The following is a 26479-nucleotide window of genomic DNA, read 5'->3' as shown; positions in this document are numbered from 1 at the left end:
CAGAAAGTATAAAATAACACTCGTTTAAAAGAAATGAGGCATGCTTCCAGTTATTTTTTCATGAAGAATAATACCAACAAAACACATAGAAAAAAAGTTTCAACGTATAAAATTGCAAAAACATCTTAATATATAAAAAAACTATCTCACAGAGATTTTTGTGCAGATTTTTTTAGTAATTACACAAATTAACTGATTGAATTGGTTGTAAATTGATGACTGATATCTGTTATGTTATGTTATGTTATCTGATATGGTCACACTTTAGTAGCGGGACCAATTACAACTATACACTAGATGCTTATTAACATGCATATTACTAGCATATTGTTTTTTTAAAGCACATATTATGCATGACAGTATTTTAAATCCCCTATCCCTACCTACCTAAACTTAACAACTAATTACTAATTATTAATAAGCAGCAAATTAGAAGCGTATTGAATTAGAAGCTTATTAAATTCATAGTTAGTGGTCAGTTAATGGTGAAAATTGAGCCCCAAACTAAAGTTTGACTGCTGATATATTCCCAATCTGTTTTAAACTCACATTACTAAAAATGGGTACAAAAAGAAAGAAAAACACACTTTGACCAGAGACTCCCATCATCAGAGCTGTTTGAATCTGCTAATTCTGTTTTCAAAGGCAAATACAGCGTTATGCTTTGAAAAATAAAAAAAACAGATCTGACATAACTAAAAGTCGTGTGATGACACAGGTTTGTATCTGATTTTTTTCTCTCTGGCTCTGCTGACGATCACTCCACACACCATGGCTACTGTTGCCACAAGACAAACAGCGATGACAACAAGGTTTAGATTTAGTCCAGGGCTTACGGCGACCTCTGAAATGTGAGTAAAGTTTGAAACGGTTAACAACATTTAGTGTACACAATCATCAGTTAGATAAGGTGAATGAAGGATTTGGCTTACGAGATGCGCTCCTCTTCAGCCGCAGGGGACCCTGGGAGATGAAGTGACTGCCGGTCTGGATGGGAGCCTCTCTTTTGTGTTGGTGGTGGGCCGGTGGAGCGACTGTGCTGTTGATGCAGCCCTGAGCGCAGCGGGTGTTGGGATTGTTGGCCTGGCATATGATGATTGAGCAGCTGATGAACACCTAAAGGGGATAAGATAAGGGACAGTGACAGAAGGCAGGGTTAAACAGGAATATTTCTATTTCGGTATTCTCTTATGGAGTCTATCAGAGTATATAAGAGAAAACCCTGCTTTCGGAAAAAAAACATTACTATTGGAAGTCAGTGGGGCACAGCAACTGAAATGGCCCATAATGCAATTGCATGACAGCACAACAATGTTGCTAACCCATTTGCTGTTTCATGAGCATTAATAAGAGGTTTCTTCCAAAAACCCTACTGATCCCAAATTTTAGTTTGTGTTTTGTTTGTGAGTGTGTGCAACTCTAACCTGGTCATGGAACCCAATAAATTTGAAAGCCTCCATTTCAAACTGGATATATGGTTGGTGACTTGAGAAAAATTTAACTGTTTCATCCACAATGCATCTGAAATTAAAAAGCACTTTATTAATTTGTGCGACAAACTGATTAGACAAGTTTATCATTTAGCATTGGCATGAGTAAAAAGTGCAAATGATCAATAATGTTTGTGGAATCTCACCCATTCTTGATGATGGGATAGGAGACTGGGTAATTGGGATTATCGTAAGGAATAGCCATACATGACTCGAGGAAGATCTCTGTGTTTAGGACTGGAGTGACGGGCTCAATCTTCATGAAGATCTTGTCGCCCACATCATACTCAAGTGGGTAAGATTCTGGATGCCTGCTGTTCTGGAAATTTGCTGAAGCAAAAAACTCAAACTGATAGTTGAATGTGCCAAAACCTTTTTCTGAGATACTGATTGGTGGTCTGTGAGTATCGAACTCCAGAGTAATATTGCTTCTTTTCTGGTACTTGCACTGGATTTCAATTTCTAGGTTATCCTTTCTGGTTATAATGTCCCTGGGATCATCAACTGTAATGATTTTATTCTTGAAGATGAGTTCATCATTGTTCTCCTACAAAGAAACAGATGTTGTTAAATAGTTAAGCTCTGTAATTCATAAGATCTGATTGTAAATGTTGATGATAAAACTGCTCACCTCAATCTGGGTGCCACAGTCATTTAGAAGTGTGTTGGTGAACAGGTGGGTACTGTTAGTGTAAACCCGACAAGACGGATTTATCAGTCTCAAGTGGTCACCATGGAGGTTTTTGATGGAGGATCTCTTAATTGTCACTGACATTGAGTTTTGAGAGCAGGTTACATTTGCCTCAGGTCCTGAAAATTTAGATAATAGACATGGACCCATAGTCAATTTTTATTTCATTTAAGTAAGTTAATGTCATTTTTCACTCATGAATACCATTATCATTCATTAGCCATATTTATTTGGGTCTGCATTATCATAAAATTGAATTAAATTAATGGATTTACCCACCTTTACCATTCACCTTTGCAACAACGCACCTCATCTCAGAGTGGTAAATATTAGATCTTAAATAGAAAGGTTTTTTTTTATCAGCAATCATAATGTGATTATAAAGTGGTAAAAAAAAATACATTCACTTAGTAAAATATACCCATGTTGTCCTTCTGCGATGAAGCAAAATGGAAAATGTTGGCCATAGTTTTCTGCAGTTGGTGTCCAGTTGATCACATATTCCCCAGTGGTGGTTTTGTACTTTGTGCTGTTTAGAGGTCCACTAATGATGACATCAATGATTCTAGATGACAGAAACCACAATAACAAAACAAAAAGTTTAGTAAGTAATAGTAGTAGTGCACAACCATGAATAGGCTACAACAAACTACTGGTGTGGACTTCTGAATTTGGGCAAAACCATCATAGACATCAAAACCTCTTTAAACTCCTGCACTCTGGAAGGCACTACAGAGCACTGCACACCAATTCAATGGCCAAATTTAGAATAACATACTATTCTACTGCTCTTACTTTCATAGCTTTATATCTGTAAGAAATAATATAAGTAGTAAGCATGGCAGACATATGTAGTAGTATGCTTATATGATATTCAAAATTCAAGTATAAGCTTTAAACTATTTTTTTTTAATAAAAAGTTTTTCTTAATACCTTGAAAAAGATGCAGATGCTTTCACTCTGATCTCAAGCCCTTGATTTACACGAGCATTCAGTTGTTCTCCATGATGTGGAGTTGGGTGGAGAAACCTTGGTAGATATTCACCCTCAGTACAAGATGGTGCCGGACCATCAACTGAAACATATGCACAGTATATATTTAATCAAACATAGGAGTAGGATCATTCTGAAGCATACTTTACACTAAACTTCCCAACAAACATACCTTGAAGCGAAAACTGAAGAGGTATTTTACTCAATGCCAAAGTTGTTTTTGTTGCAGTGGTTGTCATTGGAAATGTGGTTGTTGTTTGTGTAGTAGTGGCTATTGTTGTTGTAGTAAGTTCAGATGTGGTCATTGTGGTTGAATCAGTTGTTGTGGTTAAATCAGTCGTTGTTGGTGACATAATTGTTGACTCAGTTGTTGTAGTTAAATCTGTTGTTGTGGATGTAGGTGTCGTTGTGGTGAAATCAGTTATTGTTGTGGTTGGATCAGTTGTTGTTGTGGTTAAATCAGTTATTGTTGTGGTTGGATCAGTTGTTGTTGTGGTTAAATCAGTTATTGTTGTGGTTGGATCAGTTGTTGTTGTGGTTGGATCAGTTGTTGTTGTGGTTGGATCAGTTGTTGTTGTGGTTAAATCAGTTGTTGTTGTGGTTGGATCAGTTGTTGTTGTGGTTAAATCAGTTGTTGTTGTGGTTAAATCAGTTGTTGTTGTGGTTGGATCAGTTGTTGTTGTGGTTAAATCAGTTATTGTTGTGGTTAAATCAGTTGTTGTTGTGGTTAAATCAGTTGTTGTTGTGGTTGGATCAGTTGTTGTTGTGGTTAAATCAGTTATTGTTGTGGTTGGATCAGTTGTTGTTGTGGTTGGATCAGTTGTTGTTGTGGTTAAATCAGTTATTGTTGTGGTTGGATCAGTTGTTGTTGTGGTTGGATCAGTTGTTGTTTTGGTTAAATCAGTTATTGTTGTGGTTGGATCAGTTGTTGTAGTTGACTCAGTTGTTATTGTGGTTGGATAAGTTGTTATTGTGGTTGGATCAGTTGTTATTGTGGTTTGTAAAGTTGTCATAGGTGCCATAGTGGTTCCATGATAATAAGCATCACGTCGGTTTCTGATGAAACTGATTGGAAATTTTTCATTTGAAGGCTGGTTGGTGTAGGACAGAGTAATCTTGCGAATGGGGAAATCCTCTAGCACCAGCTCAAAAGAATAAACTCCACGGACCGATGTGTGCAAATATGACAGAGAACAGTTATGCTACATTTTGAAGAAAATAAAAAAAAGTGTGAATGAAAAATGAAAGCTGTAACTGAAATACTTAAGTAAAATACTTGTGTGTAGTTTGGTCATCCAGCAAATATGTACATGTTTAAACCCAGACATAAGAACACAGGTCAAGGGTTGAAATAGCTGCTCAAAGGTGTTAATATACTTGCAGTGTTTTATCCAAATTAGGTTTTTCAAAGGATTTGATAGTTTACTGCATATATGTAAGTTTATGTATACATATGGTTCTTACACTGACCAAACTGCCTTCCTCATATCTTAAAATAAATTTTATGTCCATGGTTTAGTATTCCTAATATTTTTATTACCTCATTCAGTGTAAAACCAGCAGGTTGGTTGCAGATTCCACACTCCTGGTTTTGTCTGAGTCCAAATCGGCATGTGACATGGTCACCATCAGGATCAAACGCTAAAAGATTGTACCTCCTGGGACAGTTCTGAGGAACCCTGCAACACAAAACAATATGGCATCATTACTGTAGCGTAGAACTGCGTGACTTTATCGTGTTGAATGCAAATCATGAAAATTAGATAAATGCACACTATAAGCTTTCATTAATTCTGTTAAACAGTTGGTTTACCTCAGAAATGGTAGGGTGGTGGATATTGGCGATCGGTTGGGCTCTGAAGTGTCCGATCTCACACCAAGGTCAATGTAAGTGAGAAGACTCCAGTCTCCATTATTTGTGACTGTGTTGTAAATCCAGCAGCAACTGCTTTTGCTATTGTAACATATAAACATTTAATATTTGCACTTTTTTCAGATCTGCATTGTTAGAGAATGATTCGGTTGTTGTAAATATATTTACTTACAGGATCTGGAATGGGCTGTTGGTGGAAACCATCTTTGTTATCACTCCCTCAGACTGACACCAGCTGCCGCCATTTGGACTTGAATCTACTTTACCAATCACAGTACTGACATCATTTCCACAGTCTCCAGAGCTGCATTGCCAGTGATCATATCCATTACAGGAATGGTAGGTTGTCTTGAAGCGAAGCTCAACCTGAAATATTTTAATTATAGTTTGACTATGCAGTGTGTAATATTTACAACAATCTATTTACAGAAATGGTAAATGGACTGCATTTATATAGCACTTTCATCCATCACTCACTCACTCACTCACTCATTCATACACCGACTGCGGTGTCAGCTATTCAAGGTACCATCCAGCTCGTCAGGAGCGGCTGGGGTTAGGTGTCTTGCTCAAGGACACCTCGACACTTGGTTAGGTGGAGCCAGGGATTGAGATTAGGCAAATAGACTGGTGACGTAGGTCTGCCCGTGTTTCTCAATACAAAGTACACTGATTTTGAACATGCATCCTCAGTAGTTTGGACTTTGCGCATTCGACTCGGTAGTGTGATGTCCTCGATGACGCAAATCCAGTAATTCTGCAAACAGCAGCGTACTTGACAACATCAGTCTGCCCGTCTTGGCTACTGCAATTTTCTTCATTGTACATATACAATAAAACGAAATAGGATATCAAATACCACTACCTCCTTTCGTTTTCATATGAACATGATAATAGCAGCAGAAATTTACTTAGTTCAGGGAAATGTGTATATATACAGTCATTACAATAAAGCAAAATATTATTTAAATTTGCCTTTTTTATTTTCATTTTAATATATAGATAAATTGAATACAGACCAAAGATTACCTGTTAGATTTACCCAAAACGAACGACATTTTATGTTTAAGCACTAAAGAGACATCAGAGCCAGAGGCACATATCAGAAGGTCTAGCCGAGGTGAGGCTGCTCTATACAGATACATGAGCTCTGAGCTCCCGCTGATCGCATGGAGCTCACGTCTCCGAAATCGGTGAAACATTTTAGAAGTATTGCCTGAAATACTTGTAAAATTATATTTCATGACACAATAATAGTAATATTTTGAAAATGATCAGAAGAAATGGTGGCTGAAATCACAATGCTGCATGAACTCAACCAATCAGCATGTTTAGCACCCAAGTCCCGCCCCAAAAGTTCCAGAACACTGAAAAAAGTAGGGGCAGGTACTTTCTGATGTGCATTTGTTTACCCAGAACTTTATTAAGTTCCTGGTTCCTGTGGTGGAATCACAAAGAGTACCGGCCCAAAGTACCTAGTTCCTGGGTAAAGTTCCTGCGGTGGAAACGCGGCTTTGTACTATAAAACACTACACTCTAGGGGCAGAAATTAATGAGGGATTTATTATTATGGCAATTTACAGTAGATTTGCTTAAGTTGCATCAGCCTTCTTTTTATGCACTTTTTTTTTCAGCATTGAGCATTATAATCAATCACACACATTTCTTTTGAGCTTATGGATGCAGTGTCAAATCAGAGGGATTTTTTATTCATCACTGCAGAGAACACTGGATTCCTGATGTGCTCACTGGTAGAATTCTAAATCTACATTCACAAATTTTCTCATCGAAAACAACAAAGTGCAGAAAAGATGCATGTAAGAGAACTACTACCTGCTATACTGTTAAAAAAAATCTAAATTATAAACCCATAATAAATAGTGTGATCTTTTAAGTGAAGATAGAACTGTGTTCTCATTTATTTATTTTATTTATTATTTATCAATGTTTTTTTTTTACTTATCTACCCTAAGTAATATTTACTGACGGATGTTATATATGCGTTTGCTATATTTTTATTAATTGACAACATTAAATTTAGCAAGCTGCAGAATTGGACCACTGAAGCATTGTAATGGGGGAAATAATTCCTTATTCTTAGCACTTGAATAATGTATGTGTAATAATAATTATATTTTGTCAATTCCTGGTGACATTTGAGGATTAATACAAGTGTTTAAAGAGATGTTTTGTTTGAACACATCTTATGTCACCAGTATGGTGATTAGTGTTTCTTAAAGATAAGTTTCTTCAGTTTTGTTGATTGCATTTATAAAAAAATCAGTTATATTCAAGTTTAACCAAATAGCTACTTGATAGAGGTTGACACATGGCTTTGAAGAAATAATGTTTATCAAGCATATGTGTAGCCAAACTTCAAAATGCAGGTTTATTGAATTATTGAATATAAAAATAAAAAATACAGATTCACATAATTTGTTGCAACACAAAGATGTACATATATGTAATTTCTTAAAGTGGTTAATTCAACTTTTAATAAGCTTACAAAGGTTAAAATAGTAGCTTGGTTGTTAAACAGGGTGTGGGAGTAATGAAATACATGTAACACCGTTACATATTTACAATACAAAATCTGAACAATGTTATAGTTACATTATAAATGGGTGACAATCAAATTACAGTTACATTCAAATAGAATTTTAGATAACCAAAGTGATTACTTTGATTTTAAATGTCAGTTATTTATTTTAATGAAGACGCATTTTGAACGAAATTTAAATGAAATCACTTGCTTGATTCCTGAATTAATCTGTCCTTTTGAATGAATCAAATGATTCCATGACTGTCTTTAAGACAGTGCTTTGCCACTACCTATTGGCAGTTTTAGTTATTAATATTTAAAAAATACTTTCCTCCCATCATTTTTTTTTGTATATTCAAAATTTTATATTTAAAACATTAATCTCATAGCAATATTAATGCATTTATAACCATTTTAAATGCATTCATGCAACCCATTTTTATTTAGATGAGGTTGACATAAAAAACAAGACATCAAAGTTAATATGCCCCTTACCTTAAGTGTTCCAAAGTATTCCAAAGTATTTAGATTAAAATACTCAAATTAAGTAATCTAATGAAATAAGTTACAAAATATTTTTAAAGCATGTATTTTCAACAAAACACATTTTAAAAGCAACATTGTTGTCACATTAATCTAACTTTCAAAAATGAAATGAAAATTATAAAAATCATATATTTTTGCTAAATGCTTTAAAATGAAATGCAAATAAATCTAATATTTTGTTTTACACTTTATTATAATTCACCCAACAATGACTATGGCTGCTATTGATACAGTTATAATTCAGGAATTCTCACCTTGTATGATCCATCATGATTCCTTCTTGGGTTGAAGGTCATTGAGCCTCCATAAAAGTGTGATGCTGTTGCTGTAGTGACCAGCAGAAGCTCAGCCAAGAGCAGAGAGGTTAGATGCATGCTGATCAGAAGTGAAGTGTACTGCATCTGGGAACAACTTTATGTTTTATTGTATCTGCTGGAGGAAATGAAAGTCTATAATCTGGCATGATTACCAGTAAAGGAAAACACTGCTAAAGAATGATTGGCATTTTTTTAAATCTTTCATCTTTGAAGTTGGACACACTGCACAGTACTGTGACCACAAGACTGAAATATAAACTATGTTAAACAAAAATGGGAATCAGACTCTCAATTAACAGAAGAAGTCTGGATAGATATACTGTATGTGTTACACAGGCAAACACAACAAACTTCAGATCCTGGCAAGAGTTTGGAAATGGAAGGAATTTAATAAGTTTCTTTAACTCCTAAATTAACAGCAACACTCAGAGGCTAACAGAGTCTGGGCCTTTGTTGGCGGCAGTGTGGAACCTAAATGGCTAATCATTTCCAGATTTTTTTGGACATATTCAAAAATACAACGTTACTGGCATGACGTGGAAGCATAAACTGGAAAAATATTAGGGGAGGAGTTGGATTTTTCATTCATGACACTGTACCAGAGAAAAATACATAAAATATCCCAAGGTTACGTATGTAACCCTAGTTCCTCGAGGGAACGAGATGCTGCATCGAACGCTTTGGGGAAATGCCTTTGGCGAGACCGACTCTGAATATCATATGCAGTCTGTACAATGGAAGGGCGTGGCATCATGGGCGTGGTGTTGTAGCAACCAGGAAGCTATAAAAGCACGTGCTGGCTTCAGCTTCGAGTAGGGAAGCAAGCACCAGCAGGGGTGCCAGAAGTATGGCGATGCGAGGCAGCATCTCATTCCCTCGAGGAAATAGGGTTACATATGTTATCTTGGGACATTCGTCTTCAGGAACTCGAGCTGCGTCGAACACTTTGGGGAACGATGTGCCCACGCTGCCAGAATTCCAAATCCCTACCTAGTGTGTGTCCGTATCACAGCTAAGGCGAGAGAACAGAAGAGCCAGGAGTGGCTCGCATATCTAGATCATAAAATCTGACAAATGTAGAGGGCGTGGACCACCCCACAGCGTTGCATATGTCCGAGAGGGACACACCTGCTAGTTCTAGACAGTGATAAAATACTCTTAGCAAGCAGTCGAAATGGTTCCAGGTTGACCCTCCAACAATGGATCAGTGGTTGGGAATTGTAAACTAAATATACTGTATGGAGAAACTTGCATTTACTGTTACTGACTTAATTTGGAAAAATGTAGCAGTGGGAAAAATGGATTGTGTACACATATCATTGAGGATAAGTTTGATGCTATACTCCAAAGAATGTATGAAAAATGTATTGTCTTGAGGTTGTAATGCCCTTTGTTCCTTTTTTTCATTAAAAATAAAATTATATAATTAAATATATTTATTTTAATATTCAATATACAAACATATTCTTGGACTTGCATATCATAAAATGAATAATACATTTTTTTTTTTTAATAATTTGCACAAACATTTGAATTGCATATGCAAAAGAATTCAACCACAATCTCGCAGCTGACTCAATTGTTGGTGGCATTGTCTTTTAAATGTTTTTTTTTTTTTCTTTTTCTGTTCTTACTGGTAAGGTTTACATATGACAACCTGGAAAGAAAGAAAAATAAACCAGTTGAGCTAGATGAGCAAATGAATTCCCATACAGACTGTAAGTGATGCTGAACTTCCTTCTAATCTGCAGCTCATCTTTGTGGAATCTGGACTGGGCCACTAATGTCAATCATCAGCTGTACATGAGGGTGAATAAAACATGTTCAGATCTTATTTTAAGATCTTATTTTTGTTTCTCTATTAAAAAACAATTGTTAAGTTAAATAAGGAGCATTGTGCTTTTAAAAATATATGAAAATCTATATGTAAAACATGGTTTGGAAGCAGTGGCAGAGTTTGGTTCGGTGTAAGTATCAGAAATCAGATAAAAGCAATATCAAAGAGGAAATCAAGGGAAAATGACCTGAAATTGTTAGTTACATTTCTGAACAATATCACTATTTAAACTCTGAAATATTTGGCTCTATTTAGTTAGTTGTCTCATTCTAGCTGTCAAATATTTTTGAATAAAGAAGGCTAAATATAATGCTTGTTTAACCGTGTAGTTAACCCCAAAATGAATCGTTTGCACATTTTAAATTGTTTGTAGATTTTCTTATGATGCAAGTGAGATATATTGTTACTGAACTTGTAATTGTAGTGCACAGTAGGGTTATTATAGTTAACTAAAATTAAAACCATAAAAAATTTGTTACATGAAATAAAATAAACATGAACTGAAATAAAATAAGATTATATATATGTAAGTGCTGGGCAATGATTCATTTTATCACAATTAATCACATCATTGTCTGAGATTAATCGCAATTAATCACATTGTTATGCACTAAACTGATAATGCAACCAAAAGAATGTGTATTGTGCACTTTTTTCATTTAAAAGTAGGCCTACTGCTATATAAACAAAAGTTTGATAACATTTGGTTTGCAAACACTTTATTTTCCACTTCCTCCAAAAGAACTGCAATTTCATGCTTTGAAAATTTGTGTAACACATGGCTGAATGGCGATTCAATTCAATTCAGTTCAAGTTTATCTGTATAGCGCTTTTTACAATATAAATCATTTCAAGGCAACTTCACAGAAAATTATGTTTCTACAATTTTTAGTAGTAGCTTATAAGTGGTGACTGTCAGTTTGTGCGCATATGAAAGGATTTTTCAGAAAAATTAATGCAAGACGTAGTCAGCCAGACGATAAACATTATTAACAGTAATTATTATATGATGCAGTCACACTTGTAGCAATATTTGTTAGTTCTGTTTGTTGATTCAGGGTTAGCATCATCTGGGGTCCTCTGAGGGGTCAGCATCATCTCTTCTCAGGTGTTCTGGATCCAGACTGGAGCTTGTGTAAATCCTACCACGGGATGTAAAACAGAGAAACAAATAGAGACATCATTAGCATAGCGAAGTTCCAACAAAGTAAAATTAATTAGCCCACGCTAAAGAATAAGAATGCACATTTGATCAGATGCAACTGCAGTCACAATTTAAGAGATATTATTTGAATGCTTGGTGAAAGAGATGCGTTTTTAATCTAGATTTAAATAGAGAGAGTGTGTGTGAACCCCGAAAATGATCAGGAAGTCTATTCCAGAGTTTGAGAGCCAAATGTGAAAGTCCTTTGGTGGACTTTAAGACAAGGAGACTTAAATAGGAAAAATTGACCAAAATAATCAACAGGTGTCCACAGCAATTTTACCCTTTGTCCCACCTCATTCAAATTGAGCATCTGTCCCGCTTTTCATTCGACCCTAATAAATACACGGACACGTCCATGGGCGTACTGTTAACTAGGTCCAATAGTTCAGAGGAGAGCAATAAAAGCGTTAGTCGATAGGCTGAGTCTTACGTCAATCAAACTGTTGACTGGTGCACGAACGCCTCAACAATCTCAAATTGGAGAGCATGCGCACTGTTCGGTCAGGTTAAGCAGCCATGGCCAGTGTGGCCACGAAAAAGAGAAGATGCACTTTTAATAGCGAATGCACCGCTACATAGCCTACTCTTGCATTTTATGCAAAGCAGTTTTTCTGTGGGACATGGTGGAGAATACGACGTGAGCGACATTGTGCATGTAAGTACCACAGAAAAAAGCACATCATCAAGATACATGCAAATCAGTGCAATCGTTTTACAATAAACCAAATGACCCACAGTCTGACATAGTTTGGACAGCAGAAGTGATGAGCATTTATCATGCCGTACATCACACACATTCATATCGCTCGACTGCAGTAACAAGTTAGCCCCAGTCATTTTTCCAGATTCTGAAATAGCTAAGAAAAAGCTGTAGAAACTTTGGGTGATATTTTGGGACAGGTAGTGTCTTAATTATTTCGTCTGTGGGTTTAAAAAGAAATATAGGCAATATATTACAGAAAGCTTGAAATGTCTACTTTTAAATGAACATATTCAAACCAAAATAAAAAGGATACTCTCTGATTATGTAATCCATATGAAATGTGCATTTCTCTGGTGTTCATGGTGAGTCCGCATCGTCAACTTCATCTTTGCAGTCACACAGCAAACACCAGTTTATTACTAAACAATTAAATGAGTCCTTGCTAATTTAAACACATTCATAATCATTACTTTAACCGGTTCTTTGTGGCAAGCCTTATGTGTGTGGTCATAACGCTTATTATAGGCTATAGTCTATTTAATAATTAAATTAATATAAAGGGGCGACGCATTTACTACTTTTAAAAAATGTGGGTCAGGAAGCGGATTGGGTACAATATTTTCTTTTTCTTTTTTTGCGGTCCGAGTTGTGTGCGGGTTAGTTGAAAACATTGTTCGGGTGCGGGTTGTTTATACATTGACCCGTGCATCACTGACTCCTACGTGACATCATTTCAAAAGGGTAATTCCAGTTGAAGAAAAGAGAAAATAAAACCATATTACTGTAGGTGGTGGTATGTGCTCATGGCTCCAGTCAGCCATTAGATCGAAGAAGAAGAAGAACGACGGCTCAATCCAAAGTAGTTTGAATGATGGATCTGTGACACAGGTACCATGGTTTCGGGAAACAGTCGTGACTAGCTAGTTCCATAATGATGCATCGTACTATGGTTAATCTGCGAGTTGTACAGGAAACGCACCCCTGGTCGGCTTGGTAGCCAAGGTTCACATACAGTAGTCATAAGCCACTATTATTAAACCGGTCAGTATGGTTATCAAGGCTCACATAGCCATAGGCCACTAGTGTTAAGCCAGTTGGCGTGGTAGTCAAGGCACACATAAATAGTAATTCATCCGGTTCACATGGCTCTTCGGAGCCGCAGCAGTACATATGTCTTTGTCATAGATTTGCTTGTTGGGGGGTGTTTTGTTCTTGTTTTGGCTGGTATTGTCCCTTTTATGTCTCCTGCTTTATGGGTGGTTATTTTATGTGTGTTATATTTGCAGCAGCAATATTTCTTACATGCTCACAGCAACCTGTTATGGATGTATTGGCAGTAGCAAGGCTTGGGTTTAGCAGCCGCAGCAGCGTAGCAGATCTATTCTGCCAAGACAAAATACATGAACATTCTCACGTACATTACCATGCCAATCCCTCTGAGAGTTGTCATGACAGAAATACATACACACACACATACATACATACTGTATACACACACACACACACACACACACACACACACACACACACACAAACAAAGTACCGGTGAAAAGTTGAAAATGTCTTATTTTAATTTAGTGTAATGACAGTTAGCCCTAAAATGTTTATATACTGAAATAAAATTTAAATCTAAATTTTTTGATAAAGTTTTAAATAAAATAAATAAAATATGACAACTTTAATTTGCAAGTTTCAGTCTAAACTAAATTTTGTGATGACTTATCTGACCGTTTCTGATTGGCCACTGAATTCCTAAGCTCAACATAATCGTATGTGATTGTTATAGTGAGCAACGCTGTAAAACACGTAAAAAAATAAAATACGATGTCACATGAGCAGGTCTAAATGCAATACAGCAATCAAATCTTTTCATTTAATTTAGCTTTTCACTAGTTTCATGTTTCAAGTATTATAGTTTTATTGAAAAAACAGGCCTACGTCAAGCATGGCCTTTTCAACATAACTTATTACGTGAAGTCACGCATTTTGCTTATAAAGCATATACTTTTTTATTTTATTTTATTTTTTAGAAAATTACCAATTGTTTCACTATAAAGACCCTTATTCCTCGTCTGGTGTTGTGTAGAGCCCTTTGAGGCTGCACTGAAACTAATTTTGACCATTAGGTAGCCGCTGAAGTCCACTGTAAGGAGAATAATCCTGGAATGTTTTCATCAAAAATCTTAATTTCTTTTTGACTGAAGAATGAATGGTGTAAACACCTTAGATGACATGGGGGTGAGTAATTTATCAGGAACTGTAAATTTGAAATTGAACTAATCCTTTAATTTATTTTAAAACGTATTATGTTTCCCTTCTACTTTCACTAGCAGCTCATTATAATGCCCGTGTATTTTTGCATATTGCAGTCAATCATTTTATGCATATGACTTTATATGACATTTAAAATTGTGTTCTCTAATCTGCTGAGATAAAGTGGATCTGTAGAAAAAAAAGAAAAAGGAAACTGGATGCATTTTAAAGACATGTATAATCTTTCTGAAATCTTACATACAAGAATATTCATGTACTTCCTGCCCTGCAGCTTTTCCCCCCACTTCATTTATCATCAGGAAGTTTTGCTTTCCCATAGCTCATCTGATGTAGGTGACATGAAAGTAAGATCATTTTTGAGATTACTTATTATTATTATTATTATTATTATAAGAGCATTTCAGCACTAAGCTTATAAGAAGGGTTGCTGCTAAGATTCTGGCCTAACAACATTAGGCCTAGTTTAGATTTTTCTTTTATAAACTTCCACATTAAATAAAACACAGTCATGATGACTAATTGGAAATGCTCCAGTATTTTAGAGATCGTGAGTGACGATCATTGATCATTATCATGTAGATTAACTTGATTAAGTTGATTTTAGATGCATTTTATCCATAATCGTTATTCATATAATTAAAATGTAGACTTTTTCCTAAATTACTTTGACCTACATTAAATGATATTGTTTTTGTCATCTGAAAGAATGGAATAATTTTTATTTGTATATTCTTTCTTTTCATTAAGATTTTAGTGAAGAGTTATTATATGATTTCAGTAAAAAAAAAAATTTTCCATAAGTGTGAGAATATAAAAGGGCTGAATTCATGAAGATTATGTACTTTTGTATAGGCTAGCAAGTCCCATGAAATTTAATATTTTAATGTTATGCAATAATATTAAAATCATCTAATTTACGATTTGCGTGTGATTTATATCAAGAGGGGAAGTGTGTGAGTGACAAAAATGCTTTAATCTCATTCTAAATATTTTAGTTTTATATGTGGGCTGCTTCTCTACTGAAACCAATACTTTATTTCTTATAATGACTAATGTGAAGCAGTACGTACAATAATGCTTGAATAAACACTTTCTGCACATCAAATTGACCAAGGAGGGTATTTTTGCAAATAACCACACACCGACACAATAAATGCTTGAATGTACAGTTTATTTTAAAACCAAAATTCATTAATAAATGTTTGTTAATACAATAGCCCTGGAATGCCATCTCATTCTCAGTAAGATTTGTGAAGTTTCATGTTTTCTATAATTACACCCCAATAAACGTTATGTTTCATTGACGAATGATGTGTGAAAGTAAAGGAAGGAAATAAGTGGCAAAAAAAGAGGATGAAAGAATTGGGATAATACCAGCCACACCAATAGTCATTGTTGTGCGTTTATACCATTTACTTCAATAACTGTTCATTTACTGCTCATGTATGGGAAACTGGAAAGACTTTTACAATTTATAATCTGGAAGGATGTAGTTCTCAAACTGGTCACTACAGTATCTCAGAAAGTGGACAGTAGACGCATGCGGTCAATAGATCTTGTTCTTCTGGCATTATATACCAGTATTCCCACCAACACCGCAATGGAGACAACAAAGAGTCCTGCAAAGACCCCAGTGCTTGTGCTCATGTGAAGAAATCCACCATCATTTGAGGCTGCAAAATGAAAGAGCAACATCAAAGACCATGACATAGAAATCATGGCAAACACTTTACAATAAGGTTTCATTCATGAACATTAGTTAAAGGAATAGTTCACCCAAAAATTTAATTTAGCTAAAAATGTACTCATCCTCACTATGTTTTGGGTGGACTGTTCCTTTAACAAACATTATCAGAGATGAAAATATACCACAAGAAATATATTACTTATTGTTAGTTAACATTAGTTAATGTTAATGGTTAATGTAACCAATGTTAACTAATACAATCAAAGTGTTACCGAAATCATATCACAGTCATTGTTTAAAGGAATGATTCATACTTTCAATCAACTATTCTGTTAAACCATATTCATATACCAGCATTACGAGCCTGTCTCGCCACTTGCAAGGGACCCTGGGTGATGTAGTGCCTGGCAGTTTCTTGGCTCACATCTCGTCTACGTCTGCGTGCAGCTTGGCCCAGGCAACCTTGGGCACATCTGGAGTTTAAGCTGTCTCTTGCACACAGGATCACGGAGCAGCTGATGTACACCTGTCAACATGATTTTAGAGTATTCTAGTGAAATGTTCCTGCTAAACACAAACACAGTTGTTACGCAGATGTGTTGTACCTCATCGAAGCCTCCTGTGAACTTGAAGGCTTGGATCTGAAATTCATACTTTGTGGAGGCACTTGGGTAAACCATGAGTGTATCATCCACAACACACCTGAAAAAACACAATCAAGGAACTGAATTACATTATTATTGCCTATTTCAGGAAATTTGGTATTGTGCATGACTGATTTGAAGGTAAAAAGAAAATGCAATATAATACACTCGTTGTTTCTTGATGAACTGAATAGTCTTTGCTCTTCAAGGCTGCAATTATTTGCTCAAAAATACAATAAAAGCAGTAATATTGTGCAATATTTTTACAATTTAAAAGAACTGTTATCTATTTGGAAATATTTTAAAACATAATTTATTCCTGTTATGCAAAGCTAAATTTTTCAGCATTATTACTCCAGTCTTCAGTGTCACATGATCCTTCAGAAGTCATTCTAATATACTGATTTGATGCTGAAGAAACATTATTATTATCAATGTTGAAAACTGTTGTGCTGCTCATTTTGTAGAAAAATAATATTTTTTCAGGATTTGTTGATGAATGGAAAGTTAAAAAAACTGCATTTATTTGAATTACATTTTGAATGTCTCTAAGTGACATTTTTGAGCAATATAATGTGTCCTTGCTGAATACAAGTATTAATTATGCTATTTTGAGATCTCTCAGCAGATTAAATTTTTAGCAGATTAAATGCAATGAGTAACTCCAACTTATAAATAAATTACAAATTGTTTTCTCTCACTAATACGTTGTAAACAAGTGTGTTTAGCACTGAAAAACACATCACGTGCACTAATACAAACATCAATCTTTAGCTTCACACTTGTTTTTTCCGCATTACTAAACCACACATGCAGCCACGGTAATTATAAATGGTTCTGAGAAAAGCCATTGTGAGGTTCAATAAAGCTTTGAAGGCCAACCGTGTATTTAAAGGAGACCACCTACTTTGTACAAGGGCTTGAACCTGAAACCTTTTCGTTAGCAGCCCAAAAAGCTTAATCAAGCAAAAAAATTTTTTGCAAAGTTCCTTCAGTGTTTTAAGCATTACCAATGATAAGCTTGGAATACAATGAATAGACTTCTTGGACTAATTATAGGCCTACTTACTCTATCATTAGTTCATGTTATTGCTCATGCGTATGGCTGGAAGACCATAAAATGGGCAACATCCTATTTTTTCTTCTAAAAATGATCAAATCTGGTTCATTATAAAGTCTTACCCGTCTTTGATGATGTCATAAAAGACAGCACTGAATGGATTGTCTTCAGGAGTGGCTCTGCAGGACTCAACGAAGAGAGTGACCTCTGGTAGAGCAGTACGAGCTTCAATGCCCATGTAGATCTGGTCCATCAGCTGAACCTGCACCGGATACAGGCTGGGATCCACCTGACTGCTGAAGCTACTGTCGGTGAAAACTTCAAACGCGTAACCAAACGTGCCAAAGCTGGATTCAGTGAAGATGTAGTCAGATTTATGGTTGACGTAGCGGTTGGAGACACTGGCCATTTTAGGATACTGGCAGGAGAAGCCGATTTTAACTTGATTGCGTCTGGTGATAACAGCATTCTGGTTCTCGAAGGAGTTGATCTCGTTTTTGAAGACGATGAAATCTCCAGTGTCCTGGTTGGTGTTGAAAACAAAGACAAAAGAGGGAAAAGTAAAGAGAATGTAAGGGCCTTCAATGCAACACAAATATTTTACATATTAGTTGGCATACATCAATGGTAGTGCCACAGGTGTTGAGAGACATCGTGCCCATGATGTGGGTCTCATTGGAGGTAAGGGAACAGGTGGGGTCTCGCAGTTGGAGCCAGTTCTGGTCAATACCATCCATTGTTGCTTTACTGACAACAATGCTGATGCTGTTATCTTCACAGATGACTTTTGCTTCACCTTGAAAGATATGATACAGCATTAAGTCACTGGGGTATTTTTTATGTGACTTGCATTTAAATCATCAAAAACATCCAGGGATTAAATTTAACACAATTATGTGAATGCAAATGCTTCTAGTTACGCAGGACTTGTACAATGACTGACTGACTCACTGCATTCTAGTGGACATTAGCATTTAACTTGACAGTTTATCTAACTACCTGAATAACTGGCTCAAGGTTTGTTAGGTACAGCCACAACAACACAATGTACAAGCTAAAGTTGTTTTTAGTGGTAGTGATGTGCAGTCAGTGACTCACCAAAAAGATTTGTTCATTGAAACATTCAGTGGCTTTTTTTTGTTGTAAGTTACATTGTTATGTCAGTAAGTGTTGATAAGTGAAAATATTTGTGTTTCATGAGTGAATCATTTAGTCAAACCGATTCATTAAAAACAATTTTGAGTTGTTGAGATGTTGACGACCAGTAATTTAGAATTTTATTAGGCTGCATATTCATGTAAAAAAAAAAAAACACATTAAAGTAAAGCACTCTAGAAAGAATATTAAAGCACCCTTTTCTCCACAAATTATAACAAAGCAGCCTAAATAAATTATAGCTTTAACATTAGCACTAGTTGTGAACTCTTTGCATACTTCAAGTTTATTTTATTAAGTATACTTAAGTAAAATACACGTATAGTTTTAAGTACACTTTATGTAGCAAATATACAAATATCAGTGTTCTAGTAGTATACTTGAAAGTGTACTATTTCAATACTCCTTGGGACTAAATTGGCCCACTTTCTAGAATATAAACGTATAGACTTTATACGACTCTATAGACTTTATAAGAATAACAGTGGTAAACTTTGAGTGCACAACTAGTTTACTATGTTTTTAGTTTGTACTGCAAAAAAAGGTGAACTTATAGGTATACTGATAGTTTACTAATTAAATACTTGTAGCATTTTTAGTACACTTTGAAGTATAGTCTCAGTAAACTAGTAGTTTTATACTGCAAGTATACTTGTAAGTTTTCTTTAAAGCTGCAGTAGGTAACTTTTGTAAAAATATATTTTTTACATATTTGTTAAACCTGTCATTATGTCCTGACTAATCTGTGAAAAAATCAAGCTCCTCTGGCTCCTCCCAGTGCTCCTATTGCCATTTGCGGTTACTGACCGCTCCCGGTAAGAAATCAACCAATCAGAGCTGCGGTCCTTAACTTTGTTTGTGTTCAAAATGTAGAAAAAGGTATATAATAAGCGAGTGCACCATGACTCCATTTTCCAAACCGTGTTTTTAGCTTGTCCTGAATCACTAGGGTGCACCTATAATAAGTGTTTATATTCGGACTATTTTAGATTGCTTCGGGGGTACCGCGGCGGAGTAACCCAGTACCTTCGTGATTCTTCATAGACATAAACAGAAAGAAGTAGATCCGGCTATGATGTTCTTCCGCAAGACAGCAAGGAGTTCTGTTTATTAACCGCTAGAGCATCAAAAGTTACCAACTGCAGCTTTAAGTGAACTTTACATCATACTTATATATACATACCGATATATATCATGCACCCCTATTTTAGATTACATGTGGAAGCATCTGTTGTTTCGGTTTCTTCTTCACTTGTGTTTTGAAAATTATGTACAGAGGATGTGTAATAGCGCGCCCTACAGTATAACAATAAAAACATGGATTCCCGGAGTATAGCTCAAATATATTTAGAGTTTTTTTTTTAAGTGTAAGTCAAGTATGCATAAATGTTATTTTAACTGAGCAGTACTTAAAACACATTTCTGAGAAGTACTTAAAAAGTATACTGAAAGTATTCTTTCCTAATTTTTTGTTTAAAGGAAGTAAACTAATAGCACACATGAATAAACTTTTTTTTCATAAGGGAAACCTTCGAACATTCAGAAGTCATATGCTTCAAAAGGACAAAACGTCATTGAATGAAACGAATCATTAGGTGCAGATGCGCGAATGATTCATTCAATTCGAAAAACATTCATTCGCAAACAATTTTTCTCTGTATTTAAATACTGTATTTAAATTTAAATACAGGTTCCTGCTATTTTATTTACCTGAAAGAACCCTTGCTTTTGCCACAGCCACAACGATGCACCTCATTTCTGACTGACTGATAAAGAAAACACAGACAAGAACTGATAAGAAACTATGCAGAGACCATGAATAATCAATTTAAATATAGAGCCCATTTTACCTGTGAAGTGTGTCTGCTGCGAAACACACAGGTACACGACGGTACAGATCCGTCTCCTGTGGAGTCCAGGTCAGTGTTGCCACCAAAACCCCATTATTCTCACTTGTCAGAGTCTTAGACATATTAGAGGGGCCGCTGACCTGGAAGTCATAGATGCTACACAGACAGGAGCAAAAGAAAGATCAGATAACATTACTGTAACTCAATCAGCAGACACATGAAAAACCTGATTTGGCAAACACTGACATTCAAGCATGTCAAAGTATTTTTCCAGCTGGATCTACTGATAAAAAAGGAATTCAGTTCAATTCATCTACTCAGCAAAATCATGCTTCTTAGAAATGAAATGCAATAATTTATTACAAATCTATGACTGTCACCAAAAACTAAATGCAATCGAATCTGGAGGTTGCAGTAATGAAAAGTTGGCTTAATAAATATCTAAGATGAATATTGTGATTCTTTGTGTGATGAACACAAAACATTCTTCAGACCTGCTGTCCGAGATCTGTGCTCTGAGGGTGATCTCATGCACCTCTCCCACAGCGGCATGATGCACATCTCCATGTAAAGGAGTTGGTGTCAAGAAACTTGGTTTGTTCACACCTGGTACACAACCCTGAGATGGTGGAAGAACTGCAAGATGATGTAGATTGTGTTTAAATACACAGAAATGTATCAGTGCTACACAATTCACAGCAGACCTGAAATAAAAGCATCCTATACACTCATAAAATTAAATGTTCTTAACTGCAATCCGCGGCAGACATTTAACATCCACTAAAGCGTTTACGTTTTTTTTTTATAGTAGAACAAAAGCTCTTTAGATTGATTGTTCTTCACAAGAAAAATGTTTTTTGAAATCTGTGGCACCACTGTCCACTGAACATTTAATGTAAGTGGAGCATAGGTGTTCACTTCTACTTTCTGATAAAATTCACCATTAACCTGTTCATCCACAATTTTTCTTTTGACATGTCTTGCATTGTTTTAGCTTCTCCTACTGACATGCACTCTCTCAAATGACAGAAACCAGTTGTTCAGGTCAATTGAACACAGATGAATGTTGTTGTGGAGGTGATCAATGTCTCGAATATTGGTAAAATAATACTGTAGCTCTATACTGTATATCTAGTTTATATTCTTTCACATGTACTTTTGACTTCCAATTTTTCTTTCTTTGGGTTTAAAAATACATTCATCAACAGATTAAACATTTTATACCTTCTATCAATAAATAAATACATACATGTATAAATAAAATAAACAAAAATAAATTCTGCACAGACTTTAGACTTTTATATACTAGCAAAATATTTCCATGACTTGCAGTCAGTTGGGATTACTGCATAAGGATTCCTTACGCTGTAAAGTTATTTATCAAAACTGGAAATAAAACTGATTATTACAGTACATTTTACCAGAACATTTTATTTTAGTTTTTCTACTTAATTTTTTTTTACATGTGAATCAATGTAACTTGCTGTTTCTTTGTAAATGTTTGTTAAATTTTTTTAATTTGTTTCTAAAACAAATCTTTACTGTACTTTGACAAATTAATTTATCTGATATTCTTTCAATTCATTTGCGAGACTTTGTATGTAAAAAAAAAAAAAGATTTTGTTCTTAATGTTTTCCACTTTTCTACTTAATTTGAATCCATTTTTGTGATTTCTTCAATTTTTTTCTGAAAAGCTATATAGAAGCTTCCAAACTTATTTTATTGCTTGAGGGAGAGTGTTTGTTTGGCCCATAGCAGATAATGTGATTCTCACTCACTTTCAACTGCAAACTGCAGAGGCACTTGACTGAGTGCTGTTGGGTTACTATCACTGAGTGCATTATTGACTGAGGAGACCCCGCTAGCGTCAGTCACAGTTATGTTTGAAACGGCATAATCCTCCAGCATGAGCTCAAACACATGCACACCTACGTCCAGAGCATTTTCTCTGTGCAAAGTGCACGATTCCTACAAAAAAGAATAAACCATGCACATTCCAAAATTATACATTAAAAGGTCAAAATGTGAAAAGGGTCAAGGAACTTAATTTTCCTTTCTTTAAGTTGAAGAGTTTGGCATTAGAAAGCATCACCTCTTGAAGATGAATGTTTTGATGTTGATGGCAAACTGTGCAGTTGGCGTCATTAAACCTGCATCTCACTACATCGTCATCTGGATCATGTGCCAGCAACTTAATGCTCTGGAAGCAGTTCTGAGGAATCCTGTGTATTATTAAGACGATGGAGCAAGATTATTTATTTACGGAAATGAATGTGTCTGTAAATGAAAATGCAAATGTAAAATATATATATATATATATATATATATATATATATATATATACACACATTTTCACGATGTCATTTTAAAAAGCAGACACCTTATGTTTGGAATTACTGCTGAAACAGGGGATCTGTTCGGAGACTGAGTGTCAGATCGACGTCCAGCATCAACATGAGTGCGCAGCGTCCATCCACCGACACCATGAACATTATCCTCCCAGCAGCAACCAGAGGAACTGGTAGAGATATTTATTAATATGCATGTGCATTTTGTTAATACATCATTTATTTTTATGTGTTTAAGTACATGAGAACATATAATTTATGCACTAACTACAAAACTTATCCTTTAACGTACACATTTTTCAGATCATTTGGGATTTGTTTTATTTTTGTATTTATGTTTTTGTATGTATTATGTGTATTTCGTGATTACAGTGTAAGACTATCAATAACTTAAAGCAGAGCATAGATCTGTTATATAAAAATTCATCAGAATTACCTCAGAATGAATGGACCACTATTAGTGACATTGGTGGCCATGTGAACCTCTGATTGGCACCACAGATTTTCAACTGCACTGTCTGTCACCACAGGCCCAGTGTTAGTGAGGATGCCACATGATCCACTCTCACAGATCCAGTCAACCTGAGAACCACAGGGACCCCTACTGGACTCTCTGTAGTAAAAGTGCATCTGCCAAAAACACATAGAATAGACCGGGGCCTAGTTGTCACATGATTTATATAAGACATTATATCTTTACATTAGTATTTTTTTTTTTATAATGAAAGGTTTATTTTTGTTACATCTTGGACTTAAAAAAGAAATTAAAAAAGAAATTAAAATTAGTTCATTTGGCATTTACTGTAATTGAAATAAATAAGTTTAAGTTAAAGAATTAAGAATACTAAAACTGAAAATAAATTAAAGCGATACAGAAGTGTGTAAAAACAAAAAAATGATGAAAGCACATAACAAAATTATTATAAAAATTTTAAATGTGAAAACTGTAAATATAAAAGATCAACACAAATGTAAACTATCAATAAACATTTATATTATAAAAACATTATAATATAATTATTATTAATAATAAAATAAAATGAATGACAGTAACACACATAAAATACAAAATACATTTAAACAAATTAAAGTGAGATTCATTTAGTTGTAACATTTCAAAACTGGATTTACCTCCACTGATCCATCTGGAAATCTGTTTCCAGGGGTGAATGTCAGGGAACCCCCATAGAAACCTAGAGCTGGTCCCAGAGCGAGAGCCAAGCTCAGGAGCTGCAGCGCTGTGCCGTGTGCCATTGTGTCTGTCGGAATCACACAGTGAACAATGCTATATACTGAGAAATGGGTGGATACTTTCTATTTGTTTGAGTTGTTCTACCAGCTGAAGACAAGCATGTGATAAATGACAGGAATCACCTTCCTTAAAAAGTTACGTACACATGGATAATTTTTTTATTTTTATTATTTTTATTTTTTTTTACAAATGTATGCATGTTGAATTATTTTTCTTACTGTTCAAGAAGGTTAAAATACAGTTTAGAAAATATTCTTTTTATACAAATATTATTTTTATTATACTATTTTTTGCAGTCTGCATTCCAAACTCATTCACATTCCTCAAACATGATACCAGATATTTAAAAGGATTTTCAGAAAATCATTACCATCTAATAAAACAGAATATTAGGCCATTGTTTACTTAATTTTATGTCATTTGAAACTGATTCTTTTTTTGCATGTAATACAAAAGATGTTAAGCAGAATGATTCAAGTCTTAATCGCCTTGCATTTCATGTGTGAACATTTCCACAAAAAGAAACAGACACTGATACAGTCAGACCATAACATTCCCCAAAATCTCCTTTTTGTGATCAAAGGAAGAAAGAAGTCATAGGTTTGTAAAAACACTTTTAGATCAGCCTTTCCTTTAGGGCAGGTTGTGACTTTTGAAGAGCATGGTTTAGAAAATTGAAGACGAATGTTGACTTCTCGTCGTCTCATGAGACAGCGTTCATTTATCCTAATGTAGCCTACAAACCGCCGCAAGTGGCGATTATCAAGGTCCAAGCACGGCCCATTGAGCAATTGATGTTGAGAAGACATCAAAGTTGACATCAAAAAACAGGTCAAATATTCAAGTCCAACTGACCTCAAAAACTTTTACTTTACATTACATACATTCAACCAATTTCAGTGTGGGATTAACTTCTTATTTTTCACCCACTGGAAGAAATGTACTTAAGTTTAAAATTAAATTATGCTTTGTTAACATATTCACAGTGTCATTACACACCTTGACAAAAAAAAAAAAAAAAAGAAATAATAATTATAATATATATATATATATACATACAACTCTGATCTCAATGTTGAGATACTGTACATAAAATAAGCTATTTAATTAAAATGTAACATTATTTCAAATGGAATTGTTTAATATACATATTCATTTACAGCATCTTAATTATTATTATTTTTTTTTTTACCTATTTACTGATCATTTTTAGCTTTTTTTTTTTAACCATATGTGCCTGTCCCACACTTTTGAGACCTTACAGCAATAATGAAAACTGGCTTTTATTATCACACTATATCAAAGACAAACAAGTCTAGTTTCTCTAAAAACAGAAATGAGCACGTGAGCACATCGCTGACAGGCCACCTCACAACCTCACTCACAAGATATTTTCTGTGCCAGTATTCATGCAGCTTAGTAATTCTGTACTGTGAACTACATTTTAAAAACATGTAATTTAATATTTAGTTTATGTCAATTAAGATGCTAAGAGTTAAAACTAATGTAGTAGACCTTGCTAGCTGCCATAGAGCCTCGATATTAGCAAAAATGTCATTTCCGCAACATGTCTTTACTGCATCAAAGTTATGTGTTGCAGTAAAGGCCTTGTGTTGCGGTAGAGAAAAGTTCAACGTTTATTGTATATTAAATTTCAAACATTCAATCTATTGTAAGTTATTATAGCACCACCTATGGTCTGATTGGGTTGTGTGTGCACCTGAGTAGAAGGGGAGATCTGGGACCATCCTGCCAAATTTGTTGTTTCCACGACTTACAGTTTTGGCTGGCCAGACACTTTTAGGGAAGAAAAAGAAGAAAATCAGTATGAAAACAGTAGGGTTCCGGCTCCTTCGGTGCTTGGACTCCTAATAAGGTGACGGTGTTAAGTTGCCTTTGAATTAAACAGAGCCAACTGCCTTTTAATAGACTTGTTTACTCAGAAACAATAGCTTTGGACACTTTTTATCACACCTCATATGAAAAAGTGGAGAGGAAAAGAGTGTGAG

The 26479-nt window shown here is 35.1% G+C and overlaps 2 protein-coding genes across 2 annotated transcripts; both read right to left on the bottom strand.

Annotated features, from left to right (window-relative positions):
• Nucleotides 1-673: 673 nt before the first annotated feature.
• LOC127977074 (CUB and zona pellucida-like domain-containing protein 1) lies at nucleotides 674-8509 on the bottom strand. Its single transcript, XM_052581763.1, has 9 exons — nucleotides 8390-8509; nucleotides 5220-5413; nucleotides 4988-5128; nucleotides 4801-4853; nucleotides 2122-2300; nucleotides 1637-2037; nucleotides 1425-1521; nucleotides 933-1116; nucleotides 674-844 (listed from the first exon to the last, which is right to left on the bottom strand). Exons 1-9 carry the CDS (start codon nucleotides 8507-8509, stop codon nucleotides 696-698), a joined length of 1518 nt encoding a protein of 505 aa, XP_052437723.1. The 3' UTR covers nucleotides 674-695.
• Nucleotides 8510-15627: 7118 nt separating this feature from the next.
• On the bottom strand, nucleotides 15628-24492 carry LOC127977731 (pancreatic secretory granule membrane major glycoprotein GP2-like). The gene is made up of 13 exons (XM_052582775.1): nucleotides 24350-24492; nucleotides 23655-23848; nucleotides 23251-23388; nucleotides 22963-23092; nucleotides 22649-22838; nucleotides 21364-21505; nucleotides 20870-21025; nucleotides 20730-20785; nucleotides 18485-18660; nucleotides 17987-18387; nucleotides 16766-16862; nucleotides 16512-16686; nucleotides 15628-16146 (listed from the first exon to the last, which is right to left on the bottom strand). The coding sequence occupies exons 1-13, from the start codon at nucleotides 24470-24472 to the stop codon at nucleotides 15992-15994; spliced, it is 2133 nt and encodes a 710-aa protein (XP_052438735.1). The 5' UTR covers nucleotides 24473-24492; the 3' UTR covers nucleotides 15628-15991.
• Nucleotides 24493-26479: the final 1987 nt, after the last annotated feature.

This window comes from Carassius gibelio, chromosome B18 (genome assembly GCF_023724105.1).
Source record: "Carassius gibelio isolate Cgi1373 ecotype wild population from Czech Republic chromosome B18, carGib1.2-hapl.c, whole genome shotgun sequence".
Lineage (NCBI taxonomy): Eukaryota > Metazoa > Chordata > Actinopteri > Cypriniformes > Cyprinidae > Carassius > Carassius gibelio.
Note: the sequence above shows the minus strand (reverse complement) of the source record. Positions and strands in the feature narration are given on the sequence as shown.

Coding starts and splice junctions, on each gene's coding strand:
- LOC127977074 (XM_052581763.1), bottom strand. CDS start 8,509: ATGCATCTAACCTCTCTGCTCTTGGCTGAGCTTCTGCTGGTCACTACA. Junction 2,038..2,121: donor ACTGTGGCACCCAGATTGAG/GTGAGCAGTTTT, acceptor GTTTCTTTGTAG/GAGAACAATGATGAACTCAT. Junction 1,522..1,636: donor TATCCCATCATCAAGAATGG/GTGAGATTCCAC, acceptor TTTTAATTTCAG/ATGCATTGTGGATGAAACAG.
- LOC127977731 (XM_052582775.1), bottom strand. CDS start 24,472: ATGGCACACGGCACAGCGCTGCAGCTCCTGAGCTTGGCTCTCGCTCTG. Junction 21,506..22,648: donor TCTGCAGTTTGCAGTTGAAA/GTGAGTGAGAAT, acceptor ATCATCTTGCAG/TTCTTCCACCATCTCAGGGT. Junction 16,863..17,986: donor TATGACATCATCAAAGACGG/GTAAGACTTTAT, acceptor GTGTTTTTTCAG/GTGTGTTGTGGATGATACAC.